The 15,185-nt window shown below is 31.8% G+C and overlaps 1 protein-coding gene across 1 annotated transcript in view; it reads right to left on the bottom strand.

The window, feature by feature from the left end:
* The window catches only part of LOC149132587 (protocadherin Fat 4-like), a 50,999-nt gene extending 37,047 nt beyond the window's left edge, over positions 1–13,952 (bottom strand). The window contains exons 1-6 of the mRNA XM_089363307.1: positions 11,522–13,952; positions 11,009–11,156; positions 6,861–6,930; positions 3,490–5,896; positions 2,998–3,136; positions 1,413–1,622 (exon numbers count right to left, since the gene is read on the bottom strand). Of these exons, the coding sequence (XP_089219433.1) occupies positions 1,413–1,622; positions 2,998–3,136; positions 3,490–5,896; positions 6,861–6,930; positions 11,009–11,156; positions 11,522–13,921 (5,374 nt within the window). The 5' untranslated portion in view covers positions 13,922–13,952. The remainder of the gene's footprint in view (positions 1–1,412; positions 1,623–2,997; positions 3,137–3,489; positions 5,897–6,860; positions 6,931–11,008; positions 11,157–11,521) is intronic.
* Positions 13,953–15,185: the final 1,233 nt, after the last annotated feature.

Raw genomic sequence — 15,185 nt, 5'->3', positions numbered from 1 at the left:
CTCTTTCTTATCAAATTAATTGTAATAAAAGTAATTTAATCCCTATTTTCATATAATATGTAGATTTCATACATGTAAAATACTTTTGTTATGTTACATTTAGTAAGGGCCAACTGTAATATGATGTCTGTTAGTTTGAAGAAAGACGATGATATCATTTCTGATCAATTCTCAAAAAAATCTACAACATTCATCGATTGTTGTCAGAGTTAATATATTTTAACAAAACATTACAATATCATCAGTTTATATTTCACACGAATTATCTTAAATAACACAACTATACTAAATTATATTTATTGCCATCTGAATAGATAATAATAACAATAATTTATAGGATTCAGGTAGGTATACAGAAGCAAAAAAAGAGAAGAGTGCCATTGTTATCAAGTGAACGATATTTTGGCATCTAGTGTGACTTGCACAAGTTCAAAAAATAAACTTTGCTTCTGTATACCTACTGGAGGAGTTACCTCAATCCTACAAAATATTACCAAAAATGAAGTAGATTGACAAGTTTATCTTTTGAACGCGTGGAAGGCACGCTAGATGCCGAAATATCATTCAACTAATAATAATAATAATCCTTTCTACTACAGGCACAAGGCCTGAAATTTGGAGAAGGGGAATAGTTGATTACATCAACTTCAGTGTTTCACTGGTATTTATTTTATTGACCACCGAAAGAATGAAAGGCAAAGTCGACCTCGGTGGAATCTGAACTCAGAACATAAAGACATGAAATACTGCTAAGCATTTCGCCTGATGTGATAATGATTCTGCCAGCTCACCACTTTAATAATAAAAATAATAATAAAACATTCTTAGTTTATTATATATCAAAAAAGACATAACAAACACTTAGCAGAGTATATCTGTATCTATCTATCTATCTATAGGGATATTAGTGATCTGTTAGAGTTCATTGAAGGTAGAGAAAGATTAAGACTTAATCAGTGAATTATTACAACAAAATATATATAAACTATATTGACATACATTATTATCACCCAGTCTTATTGGCTACCAATCTAATAATTTCTGTCAGTGAAATAAATATATATACAAATAGTTTGAACAATATAATATAAATATTATAAATAAAACATATTTTAGCAATATATATAGTCTAAAATATCTTGTATACTGTTTCTAGTGTGATTCTGACATTAAAAGATGTAATGCGGGTCGAAGTAATTGTATTACAATGGCTACTGCAATGGTTGTTGTTATTAATGGTGGCAGTGATGGCTAGATCTCTCGATCCTCCACTGTCCCAGTCCCTGTGTATATATATACAACATGGCAGACACTTTAGATATTATCTTTACCCTGTCTTTCATTAGAAACATATATAATATAAATGTTATAATGAATATGAAAAGATAATAAAGAGAGAGAGAGAGACTTACCTGCATTGTTTAATCCTTCACTGTAGTTCTGTGTGATGGATGATGTGTATCCTGCTGTAGTGTTCCACTCTAACTGCTGCTGCTGCTGTAGTGGTATTATAGTGGTACTGCTGCTGTTGTAGTAGTGTCCCTGTGTTACTGCTGCTACTGCTGTTGTTGTAGTGGTGGTGGTGTTCCTGTGTAACTGCTGATATAATAGTGTGACAGTTGCTGTGTGTAGTGGGAGGTGAGATGTTAGCCAGATGCTGGTGTGTGCTAGTTACAACTCTATGTCCTCCACACACACACACACACAATTGTGTGTATGATGAACAAAGAAAAAAGCTATCAGCCTCACTTTCAATATTGAAAGAAATCTAGAAAATCTCTCTCATCCAATAGGAAATTACTGCAATGATGTCTGTGTCACACAAACACATCAAATAAGAGAAGTCATGTTAAACAGAAGCAACTTCACTTTTTCTATTTCATAAAAACACTACATTTACATATCTAACGCTAGGAAATAAGAGATTTGTGTTAAAATATAAGATTTATAATAATATTTCTTGATATTTGATGGATTATTATTAACTTCACTATAAGAATACATTTTCAGGATTTCTATCAGAAAGAAATTGTTTTAGAATCAAAGATTTCATTATTTAAGAAGTTTACATGATTAGAAAAAACTGTAAACAAAGTAAATTAAAAGAAATTAAAATATCTCCAAATTAAGAATAAAAAAAACATGATTTTTCTGATACTTTCTTTACTTTATACATAATAAAATATGAAACTTTTAGAATTTCTAAGAAAACTTCAAAAATGAATTGATAGTTTTAGTATGTTACCAATATAAGTAACAGTACAATATTGGATGTCACGGGAGTTAACAATAAACTATAATTATATTTACTAGTAATTATCTATATTTATATTCATTAGTAATTAGTAAAATTCAATATACACTAAATATAAAAGAAGAGGAGAAACCAAAAGTGGAATATTGTAAATGAAAGCAAACAATTTATGGTAGAATTGATATCAAACCAAAAGATACTACAACTAAACATTCTTGGATGACTCAAACTAATTGACCAATGTTTAGTGAAATGTCTATATTAAGACTGAGAGGAAAATTACTATTTTATAATAGTGGATTATGGTAAGTAGGGTAGGGACTTTGTGATAATTAATGAATCAGAGATGTAAATTAGTGGTCATAACAGATGCCACAGTAAGGCTCTTTAAGTGTGAAGTGTGAAAGAAACATAGAGTTGATATTTTTATATGAATATAAAGTATTGTATAAGATTTGGTGTGTGAGAGAATCATTTAACAATAGTCATGGAACATCTACTATGTTGGCTGTAGATAGGTATCTTGTATTTGTTGTCCCTTTAGTATTGTGGCTGCAACTGGATTGTCATTGGTATATTCTGCAAAATATCAGATATACAAACACAAATTACATTTCAATATAACAACTCCAATATATAAAGATAGAAACATTGATCTTATATTACACTAAACATAACATTATATATTGTCCTACAGTAATAAAGGTAATTACATTTATATGTTATGTTTCAATAAAAGTTACCTGGTTCTGCAGGTGTCTCATCATATGGTTTAATCTTGCCATTACTCTTGCTAGCTTCTCTGTCCTTTTGGGATGTTAAGGAGCCACTGTTGTAGTTGCAACTGGTGCGACGTTCTTGACTATGGATTGAATCACATCTCTGTTGATTAGAAAACAAAGCAGAAGAAACATTCACATTTCATTTCTAGAATGTTCCTGGTAAGACACAAGAAAGGAATACTTTTATGGAACTGAAATGCTATAATTAATTTTCTTAATTAATAAAAATAAACTGGAAATCACAATTAAAAAAATGAAAATAATGTTCAATGAAATACTTATATGCAAATTTTGAATGGATATCACTGAACTTATGAAACATCTTTCATCTTTTAAGGAAACAATATAAGAAAGGGATATGAATGTAAATAAAACAAAATGTATAACATACGTTTTCAGGAATATTGTAAAAAAATGTGATGCAACAACTGGATTGTTTCAAAATATATTTACCTGAGGCACAGGTGGAAGTCTCCTTTGTGTTGTTGAGAATTTCCACTCATCTGGTGTCTGTTCCATCTCCAGAAAAAATTGACTTTTAGATTTTATTGTCTGAAGATTTCGGTTAAATATCTCTTCTGCATTTCTTGTTATTGCAACAGGATTGTTAGTCTGATACAGTAATTGTCTCATCTCAGTCTGAGAGAGAAAGTTGGGATTATCTGCTGTTGTAGGTGAGTCATTTGTGTGATTAATACATCTGAAAACACACAGTGTTATTGACACTACAATGGCCACAGATAGTATTACAGCTGCTGCTACAATGATAATTATCCAAGTCATATTCAGGTTGTTACCAGACTGGAATGGGACAGCAGTCAACATTGGAGATGTATCATTACTAACAAACAGTGTTAGTATGATAGCAGTTGTTGCTGATTGAACTGGAGTACCACTGTCTTTCACAATAAACTGCAGCTCATATGTTCCTGCATCATTTTGGTAAACTGTGCGAGAGAAAGATAAGACACCAGTGTGTGAGTTCACTGTAAACAGGTTTTTATCATTGGATCTCAGTATTCCATATGTGAGGAAAGCATTGTTTCCAGTGTCTTTGTCAGATGCTTTCAGAATTGTGATGTCCTTCTTACTGTGTGGATGGTAGTGGACATCTAGATTGTAAGGGTCATTATTAGGAAACGTAAAATAGGGAGCATTATCATTTTTATCTAGAATCTCAATAACAATATTGGCAGTGTCATTGAGAGAAGGTGTTCCATTATCTTTCACTAAAACCTGGAACTTATAGATGTCTTTCATTTCTCGATCTATTGATTGTGATGTAGAAATAAATCCATATTTTGTCAGTTGGAAAGGAATGTTATCATTGTTGTTATCATTGATGATAGAATATGTAAGTTGGCCTCCATCTCCAAGATCAGGGTCTGTAGCATTGATGAAGCCAATAGGGAAGTCAACTTTCTGGTTTTCATAGGTGAGGAATTGGAATGTCTCTTTGGTAAAATGTGGTTCTACATCATTGACATCAGTTACTTTGACAGAGAAATATTTTTTACTTTCTAGTTGAGGTGACCCCATGTCATGACACACAACAGATACTTTATAGTGGTCTCTTATTTCTCTGTCAAGATGGCCCTTAACAATCATTTTATATTCTTTAGAATCTATTTTGGCAAGTTTAAACTTATCATGTTTTAAATCACAGATAACCTCACCATTAGGGCCACTATCAGTGTCAGTGACCATAACATAAGCTATAAAACTATCTACTTCACTGTCTTCTGAAACAGCTGTGGAACTATCTGATAAAGGAGATACAAAATCTATATTTATTAATGGAGCAGTATTCTGGTTATTAACTACATGAATCTGAACTGCTGCAACAGACTTTTTGGGTGGTTTTCCTCCATCTCTTGCTTCAATAAATAATTTATAAGATTGCATTTTACTAAACTGAAAATTATCATTTAAAAATAAATCTCCAGTTTTCTTATCTAATACAAAATACTTCTGGATATTTTGAAATGTTTTATGGTTGAAATGATATGAAATCTTTCCATTGTCTCCAGAATCTTGATCTGTGGCTTTTAAAGTAAGAATTGGTAAATGTCTTTGATGTGAATTATTTACAGAGGTGTTGTACAGGTCATGTGTAAATACAGGTGTGTTATCATTGACATCTGTGACAGAAATGTGTACCTTGAGTGTAGCTCTTTTTGGTGGGTTCCCTCCATCTTCAGCTTCCAGGGTCAACATGTATGAGTCTTTGACTTCCCTGTCTAATCTATCTTCTAGAATTAATTCAGGTATGAAAATGCCCTTGTGTTTTGTAACAGAGAGTGAAAATGGCTCTCTCATACTTTTCTTAATCATATATGTAATTTGAGAATTGTTTATTGAAATATCTTTATCAATGGCATTAAGAAGAGAGATTTTAGTACCTTTAAGGTGGCTCTCAAGAAATTCAATTTCAACTTCATTTTGTGGAAATTCTGGAGAATGGTCATTGATGTCTTCTATTAATATTTCAATTTTTAGAATTTTCATAAATGTCTTTCCTTTCCTTACTGCTACCTTAACAATTCTGGAACATTTCTTGTTGTATGTACAAAGAGACTCAGCATCTAGTGTTTGAGTAGTGTATAATTTTCCTGAGTTGGTGACATTGAATAAATGAGAACCACTCTCGACTGTCCTTTGTAGTTGTGTAAATGTAATGAGAGTGTGTTGTTGATGTGTGAGAGGGTGTGATAAGTTGGAGTCAACAGCAATGTCTCCTATATAGGTGTGAGGACTGTCTTCTTCCTTGACGTGGTATGTAATATCTATGGACAGTACAAGGGTGATCAGTAAATGTAGAAGACACAGTAGACCAATATATGGTGTCATGTCTGGAATTCTTCATCACATTTGAGAAGGAGAAATTTCTACAAAACATCAGAAATGCATTTAAAGTTCATGTATAATTCAACAAACCTAATTATATTTACAATAATCATTGTGACACTACTATTTTTATCTGGAAACGTGTTCCATTAGTCCCAACTGAATGTGGAGCAAAAAAGGTACTTTTTACACAGAGTTTCGAAATATGTTTTCAACAATATATTTTTCATTGCGAAATCCTTTAAAAACAACTGTGTTAAAATCTGAAGTTCTTAAATATACATCTTCGGGCTCTGCAGCCCATGTGAAATTTTGAATAATGGGAAAAAAAATCAATGTATAACACACCTGCTGCTCCTCATTTTATTTTTTACATTCATTGTAATAAATCGATTTTCTTTTGTGAAATCCTTTAAGAACAAGAGTGTTAAAATCTCAAAGTCTACAATTTATATCTTCAGGGTCCACAATGCACTTGAAATTTCAAAATTAGGTGAAAGAAATAGACTTTACAACTTTGTTTTCTTTATTATTTTTAATACTAGGTCACTGAATATATGTGTTACACGAGGTCTCGATCACACACACATTAAAATAAAATTACGTATAAACCAATTTTTGATTCTTGACACATTTTGGTGATAAAAATAATTAATATTTCCAACAAGAAATGTCAAATAAATCTTTTGTTGCATTTTTTTAAACACATTAGAGTGTTTGAAATGATGGCACATTTTTTTAATTTCTCACAGATTTTAGTAATGCTTGAGTACTTTAGATAAAAGTTCAAGATTTTTAGTTTAACTGACTCAATCGTAACACAAGGGATGGATGCCTTTTGCCAAAGAAGTATTATCTTTTCTGCCTCAATCTCGACAATTTGTTTAATTGAAGGATCTTTCTTAACTATATTCTTTTCTTTTTTTTGTTCAAATGAAACACATTTTAGTATGTCCTAGCAAGTTGGCAAAACTCACTTGCTAAGATCATATGGAGTACCAAATATAGGGCATTCAATATAATGGTGCGTTAGCTTACGAGTCATCACTAAATGTAAACAACACTAAATTTTACATGATCATTAATTTTAATACAATGGCCTAAAGTCAAGGTACAAAGCAGAAAACTTGACACGTACGATGTACATTCACACACAATGACTGCTGCAGTGGCACTGGAGGGAAGTTCACACTCCCGTTCTCTATATAGTCAATGCGGAACCTCAAGATATTAGTCAATTGTATTGAAACTTGGTATGCAACCTCTTAAGGATACTATATTTACTGTTTTGCATTCTGCTATGTAGAAATATGTATACATTATGACTTATAATCCATGAAATCCAAAATTTGACCAAAAATAGCGATTTGTAAAATTTTCAATTGCGTTGCGGAGCCTGAAAAGCATATTTAACAGCAATGTTCTTTATACATCTTTCTTTTCAACTTAATTCGCAACAAAATATCGATACTTGGTTACCAATTTCGAAAGTTGCATTTTTCGCTCCACCCTACTGAATAGTCTTCCGTGACCTGACAATTTACAAGACAATGCATAACGAGAGTTATCTCCCTCGAATAAACCTCCCACATTTATCTTAAATATTGTGCTGTTTATCTAGTCTCAATGTTTTACATTGTGTCTCAGAAAATTGTGTCGTTTGATTAAAATTTAGCAATTAACATGTTTTAGGTTTAATGTTGATAATTTATGAATAGATTAATGTATTTCTTCAAAAATATATCTATACTGAAATAATAAAACGTTATATAGAAATGAGTATCAAAGTGAGACATAACATATCTGGAATTCAATTTAAATTGCTAGTCCCAACCCTCTGACCGATTACAGAAATCGTTTGATAAAAATATCTGCCATCACAATCCCAACGATACAGTTATTTTTCCTGTTCCAAGAACAATTTTGGAATGAATGTTTCTTTCTGCATTTCATTTTAATGTGGAAACAGGATGATGGAGAGTAAAGAATCGAGAGAACTGTCTAATCCAAAATGTATATATGATGATAATGATGATGAGATAGAAAATATAAATTCTCAACCCAAATGTCACCATGTTTGAACAGTTATAAGGATTGTTAGGTACTGGAATGTGATAACATTTACTCTTTGTCATCATCGTCATTGTTTAACGTCCGTTTTCCATGCTGGCATGGGTTGGACAGTTCAACTGGGGTCTGGGAAGCCAGGAGGCTGCACCAGGCTCCAATCTAATCTGGCAAAGTTTCTACAACTGGATGCCCTTCCTAATGCCAACCACTCCGCGAGTATAGTAGGTGCTTTTACGTGCCACCGGCATGAGGGCCAGTCAGATGGGTCTGGCAATGACCATGCTGAAAGGGTGTTTTTTATGTGCTACCTGCACAGGAGTCAGTCCGGCGGCACTGGCAACGAAATATCCAGCTTAATTGGAGAAAGAGAACAAAAACCTAGTGACAATTGTGATTGACTTAGAAACAAGAGAGATCTTTTAATGAAATGAAGAAATAATCTCACAATAATTTACATGCCAAAGGAAAGGAATGTATAATATTTATTTGCAGTAAGGGACTATTTTATATAGAGTAAAAGAATTATGAATATTTTTTTTTACCACAATTATTGACATAATTAAAAGAGATGAGATCAGAGAAATAACTGCAATGTGACAATGGCATCAGTGATAAATAATGGTGTGATGTACTGAATGCTGTATACAAAATAATTCTTTAATTAATTGAAAAGTGCCTCTGAAGTTAAGGAAGAAACACCCTAATGACAATTTATGCTATTTCCAGAATATTGTGAAAACTGAAAACTAGGTGTCAGCTAAGCCTAAAACTGAATCAACCACACTAGACAGAGTTGACAATCACCAAAGTCCATTCCTTTGGACAATAAATTTGCTTCACTTCAATGTACCTTTCTGTTACCAGTAGGTGAAAGTATATGTTTATCAATGAGAATTACAAAAAAAATTATTTATCATTGATAGGAGAGGGCAGAAAAGCTCTGTGAATTATCCACTAATTTAAAAAAAAACTACATAGTCTTTTCATTGCTTTACATACAAATATGTATTTTTCAGAAAATATAACAAGACAATCTCTAGTTGACTTCTCTCACTCTCAACCTCTTTAGTTTATTATATACAATATATATATATAAAATGGATATTAATAATCTGTCACAGTACGTTGAAGATTTAATTAGTGAGTTATTACCACAAAACAGATGTAAACTATACTGACATGCATTAGTCAACACTCAGCCTTACTGGCTATCAATCAATGTTTTCTGACGGTGAAATAAATATATATATACAACTAGTTTAGACTATATTAGACCAATATTATATATAACACTATATATATCTATATATATATATATATATATATATAACAATATATATATATATATATATATATTAATATATCTTGTAAAATGTGTCTTGTGTAATTCTGACATTAAAGGACGTAATGCAGTTTGAAGTGATTATATTACAATGACTACTGCAGTTGTTATTACTAATGGTGGAAGTGATGGATAAATCTCTCTATTCTCCACTGTCCCAGTCCCTGTGTATATATACAACATGGCAGACATTTTAGATATTATAGTAACCCTGTCTTTCACTAGAAACACATATTAAACAAATGTTATAATGAATATGAAAATATAATAAAGAGAGAGAGAGAGAGACTTACCTGCATTGTTTAATCCTTCACTGTAGTTCTGTGTGATGGATGATGTGTATCCTGCTGTAGTGTTCCACTCTAACTGCTGCTGCTGCTGCAGTGGTATTATAGTGGTACTGCTGTTGTAGTAGTAGTGTTCCTGTGTTACTGCTGCTGCTGCTGTTGTAGTGGTGGTGGTGTTCCTGTGTAACTGCTGATATAATAGTGTGACAGTTGCTGTATGTAGTGGGAGGTGAGATGTTAGCCAGATGCTGGTGTGTGCTAGTTACAACTCTATGTCCTCCACACACACACACACACAATTGTGTGTATGATGAACAAAGAAAAAAGCTATCAGCCTCACTTTCAATATTGAAAGAAATCTAGAAAATCTCTCTCATCCAATAGGAAATTACTGCAATATTGTCTGTGTCACACAAACACATCAAATAAAAGAAGCCACATGGAAGTAAAGCAGCTTGTAGTGCTAAAAATTTCGTTTGTGTTTAATATTAATAAGCAAAAAAACTTCATATTTTCCTATTATCTTCAAGTTATAAACTATTTGATATTCTAGTCTAGAAATTAATCTTTATAATTAGTTAAATTCAAAATTATATTTGATGCTAATATACATTTTAAACTTAAACTAAAACCCTTAACTTTTGAGATGAAATGTAAGAAGGATGAGACAAATGAAATAAGTTACAATGTTGTAGATTTGAGAAAATATGTCCTATTCACAATGACAATAAATGATATATAAAATAACATTATAAACAAATGGCTTAGTCTCTCATCATGTCTATATAATGGTGGAAAATATTTAGTTCTAATCTGATACTTAACTTAGAAATTCTATAATACAATAAATATACAATTTCCTTAATTGGTTTTGAAATATAATCTTATATTTCAGGTAAATATTATGAAATGAGTTATGAACTATTTCATGTAAAATTAGGCGTTTTAAATAAATATGGGATAAATAACATCTATAACAGTTGAAACAAACTAAAGAAGTATGGTAATATAGTTTAAAATATTAACATTATTTAAGTATCAGACACCATAAGGAAGATACTCTTGGCCGTTTATGTGTGTTGTATGAAAGAAATATAGAGTTGATATTTTTATATGAATATAAAGTATTGTATAAGATTTGGTGTGTGAGAGAATCATTTAACAATAGTCATGGAACATCTACTATGTTGGCTGTAGATAGGTATCTTGTATTTGTTGTCCCTTTAGTATTGTGGCTGCAACTGGATTGTCATTGGTATATTCTGCAAAATATCAAATATACAAACACAAATTGCATTTCAATATAACAACTCCAATATATAAAGATAGAAACATTGATCTTATATTACACTAAGCATAACATTACATATTGTCCAACAGTAATAAAGGCAATTACATTTATATGTTATGTTTCAATAAAAGTTACCTGGTTCTGCAGGTGTCTCATCATATGGTTTAGTCTTGCCATTACTCTTGCTAGCTTCTCTGTCCTTTTGGGATGTTAAGGAGTCACTGTTGTAGTTAGACATGATGGAACTGGTGCGACGTTCTTGACTATGGATTGAATCACATCTCTGTTGATAAGAAAAGAAAGCAGGATGAAACAATATAAAATAGAAGGAGCAATTGCATCTATATTCTGGAATGTTCCTAGAATAAAAGAACAGAGTAAAGCTTTAAATTCAATAAAAATATAATTAATGATTTTCTTAGTAAATTATTATTAACTTTGAGTAAAGAATTAACAAAGATATTAGTACAAAGAAATACTTACAATTGCTTCTCCAAAAACGTAAATTTATCAAATATCAATAATCTTTTATAATGAAGATATAAGGAATGTGACGTGACATATAAATGAAATAAAATATATAAAACATGTTTTCAGAAATATTGACTACAAATATCCAACAAGAAAATTATTTAAAAATATATTTACCTGAGGCACAGGTGGAAGTCTCCTTTGTGTTGTTGAGAATTTCCACTCATCTGGTGTCTGTTCCATCTCCAGAAAAAACTGACTTTTAGATTTTATTGTCTGAAGATTTCGGTTAAATATCTCTTCTGCATTTCTTGTTATTGCAACAGGATTGTTAGTCTGATACAGTAATTGTCTCATCTCAGTCTGAGACAGAAAGTTGGGATTATCTGCTGTTGTAGGTGAGTCATTTGTGTGATTAATACATCTGAAAACACACAGTGTTATTGACACTACAATAGCCACAGATAGTATTACAGCTGCTGCTACAATAATAATTATCCAAGTCATATTCAGGTTGTTACCAGACTGGAATGGGACAGCAGTCAACATTGGAGATGTATCATTACTAACAAACAGTGTTAGTATGATAGCAGTTGTTGCCGACTGAACTGGTGTACCACCATCTTTCACTATAAACTGCAGCTCATATGTTCCTGCATCATTTTGGTAAACTGTGCGAGAGAAAGATAACACACCAGTGTGTGAGTTCACTGTAAACAGGTTTTTATCATTGGATCTCAGTATTCCATATGTGAGGAAAGCATTGTTTCCAGTGTCTTTGTCAGATGCTTTCAGAATTGTGATGTCCTTCTTACTGTGTGGATGGTAGTGGACATCTAGATTGAAAGGGTCATTATTAGGAAAGATGAAATAGGGAGCATTATCATTTTTATCTAGAATCTCAATAACAATATTGGCAGTGTCATTGAGAGAAGGTGTTCCATTATCTTTTACTAAAACCTTGAACTTATAGATGTCTTTCATTTCTCGATCTATTGATTGTGATGTAGAAATAAATCCATATTTTGTCAGTTGGAATGGAATGTTATCATTGTTGTTATCATTGATGATAGAATATGTAAGTTGGCCTCCATCTCCAAGATCAGGGTCTGTAGCATTGATGAAGCCAATAGGGAAGTCAACTTTCTGGTTTTCATAGGTGAGGAATTGGAATGTCTCTTTGGTAAAATGTGGTTCTACATCATTGACATCAGTTACTTTGACAGAGAAATATTTTTTACTTTCTAGTTGAGGTGACCCCATGTCATGACACACAATAGATACTTTATAGTGGTCCCTTATTTCTCTGTCAAGATGGCCCTTAACAATCATTTTATATTCTTTAGAATCTATTTTGGCAAGTTTAAACTTATCATGTTTTAAATCACAGATAACCTCACCATTGGGTCCACTATCAGTGTCAGTGACCATAACATAAGCTATAAAACTACCAATTTTACTTGATTCTGAAACAGCTGCTGAGCTCTCTGTTAAAGGAGATACAAAATCTATATTTATTAATGGAGCAGTATTTTGGTTATTAATAACATGTATCTGGACTTTGGCTACAGAACTTAAGGGTGGATTTCCTTCATCCTGTGCTTCAATAAATAATTTATATGACTGCTTTTTACTAAATTGAAAATTATCATGTAAAAATAAATCTCCAGTTTTCTTATCTAATACAAAATATTTCTGAATATTTCGAGAGGTTTTGTGGTTGAAATGGTAAGAAAGCTCTCCATTGGGTCCAGAATCTTGATCTGTGGCTTTTAAAGTAAGGATTGGTAAATGTCTTTGATGTGAACTATTAATAGATATGTTGTAGAGTTTCTGTGAAAATACAGGTACGTTATCATTGACATCTGTTACAGATATGTGTACTTTGAGTGTAGCTGTTTTTGGAGGGTTCCCTCCATCCTTAGCTTCCAGGGTCAACATGTAAGAGTCTTTGAGTTCCCTGTCTAATTTGTCTCCTAAAACTAAAGTAGGTATGTAAACACCATCATAACGTTTTTCAACTGAGAGAGAAAATGGTTCTCTTTTACTTTTCTTGATCATATATGTAATTTGAGAATTCTGTATTGTAATATCTTGATCAATGGCATTCAGAAGAGGGATTTTACTACCTTTGAAGTGGCTCTCCAAAAACTGAATTATGATTTCATTCTTTGGAAATTCTGGAGAATGGTCATTAATGTCTTCTATAAATATTTTAATTCTTAATATTTTCATAAACGTTTGTCCCTTTCTCACTGCTACTTTAACTATTCTAGAACATTCCTTGTTGTATGTACACAGAGACTCAGCATCCAGTATTTGAGTAGTGTATAGTTTTCCTGAGTTGGTGACATTGAATAAGTGAGAACCACTCTCGACTGTCCTTTGTAGTTGTGTAAATGTAATGAGAGTGTGTTGTTGATGTGTGAGAGGGTGTGATAAGTTAGAGTCGACAGCAATGTCTCCTATATAGGTGTGAGGACTGTCTTCTTCATTGACATGGTATGTAATATCTATGGACAGTACAAAGGTGATCAGTAAATGTAGAAGACACAGTAGACCAATATATGGTGTCATGTCTGGAATTCTTCATCACATTTCAGCAGGAGAAATTGCTACAAAAGACAACAAAGATATATAAATGAAATTAAATTTAAAAAACAATAATAATTTTTCTAAATATTATTGCTATTTCTTAATAAACTCCAGTAGACACAACTGAATAATTTAAAATGGCCACCTTTAGCTTTTGTGATACAGGAAGCATTAGAAAGTATAAAATTGGTTCATGGAAATCAATGTATAACATTGGTTCATGCAGATCAAAATATGTACTAAACAAAAGGTTAATAATATTCCTTTTATGCCAGGAATACATCTCTTTATAGAGAAGCACCATGTTGATGGTGACAAAGAACAAGATCAAATGTGTAATGCAACTATACCTAAGAGAAGTACTTCTTTTATATTGTATATAATCATGGAGGGTTTGTGATGTGAAGTCACATATAATATAGGAGAAACAATCATTCTTATGAATAAATTGCTCAACATAATTCAACACTCACCCATCCATTCACATACAAACATATATACAATGATAGTTAAATAAAAATGGAATCAGCGAGTTTCTTTTATTTTCATTCAAACAATCTGATGACATAGTATACTCAGAAAGTTAAATTGTGATAGCGTAAAACTTCCATTATGTATGTGTGTGTACGTCCATGTGTGTATGAATAGTTGGCTATGATAGGAATAACATGACTTCTACAACTGATAAAATTTGAGAGGTCAAAATGTTCAGATGTCGTCTTCCTAACTATTTAATAGAGTGTTACTTAAAGCATCATAAGACATCCTTTGAATGGGAACAAATGACAACAAAATCCTGTTACCGATATCAGACCTGACAACTAACTGATAATTGTTCATAATGCCTGAACAGAAAATTGTTTTTCTTGACCAATTATTAATGTCACCACTAATTTGTTTGTATTATGTAAAGGTGAACATGCACATTTGTAATGTGCGTATATTGAGTGTCCTTTAAGTAAATTTCATGATATATACAATATGAAAACTCTAAGCTGATGGTAGGTCTTAATCAAAACAGACGTAAAATATATTGTGAAATTAATGAACAGTAGTCTCTCAAGATATTTAATTAATGAAGTTTACGTTTTCAGAGCGAAAGATTAAGGACATGTCTTGTTGGTTGGAATTCTACTCTTTTGTTACCATATTTCTTGTGGAATACATTGCTTTTGTTTCCAAATTTAATCCCTATTTACATATAACATGTAGATTTTATAAATATTTCTGTACAAAAAATATTTAG

The sequence above is a fragment of the Octopus bimaculoides genome, chromosome 14, assembly GCF_046866305.1.
Source record: "Octopus bimaculoides isolate indiv1 chromosome 14, ASM4686630v1, whole genome shotgun sequence".
NCBI lineage: Eukaryota > Metazoa > Mollusca > Cephalopoda > Octopoda > Octopodidae > Octopus > Octopus bimaculoides.
Note: the sequence above shows the minus strand (reverse complement) of the source record. Positions and strands in the feature narration are given on the sequence as shown.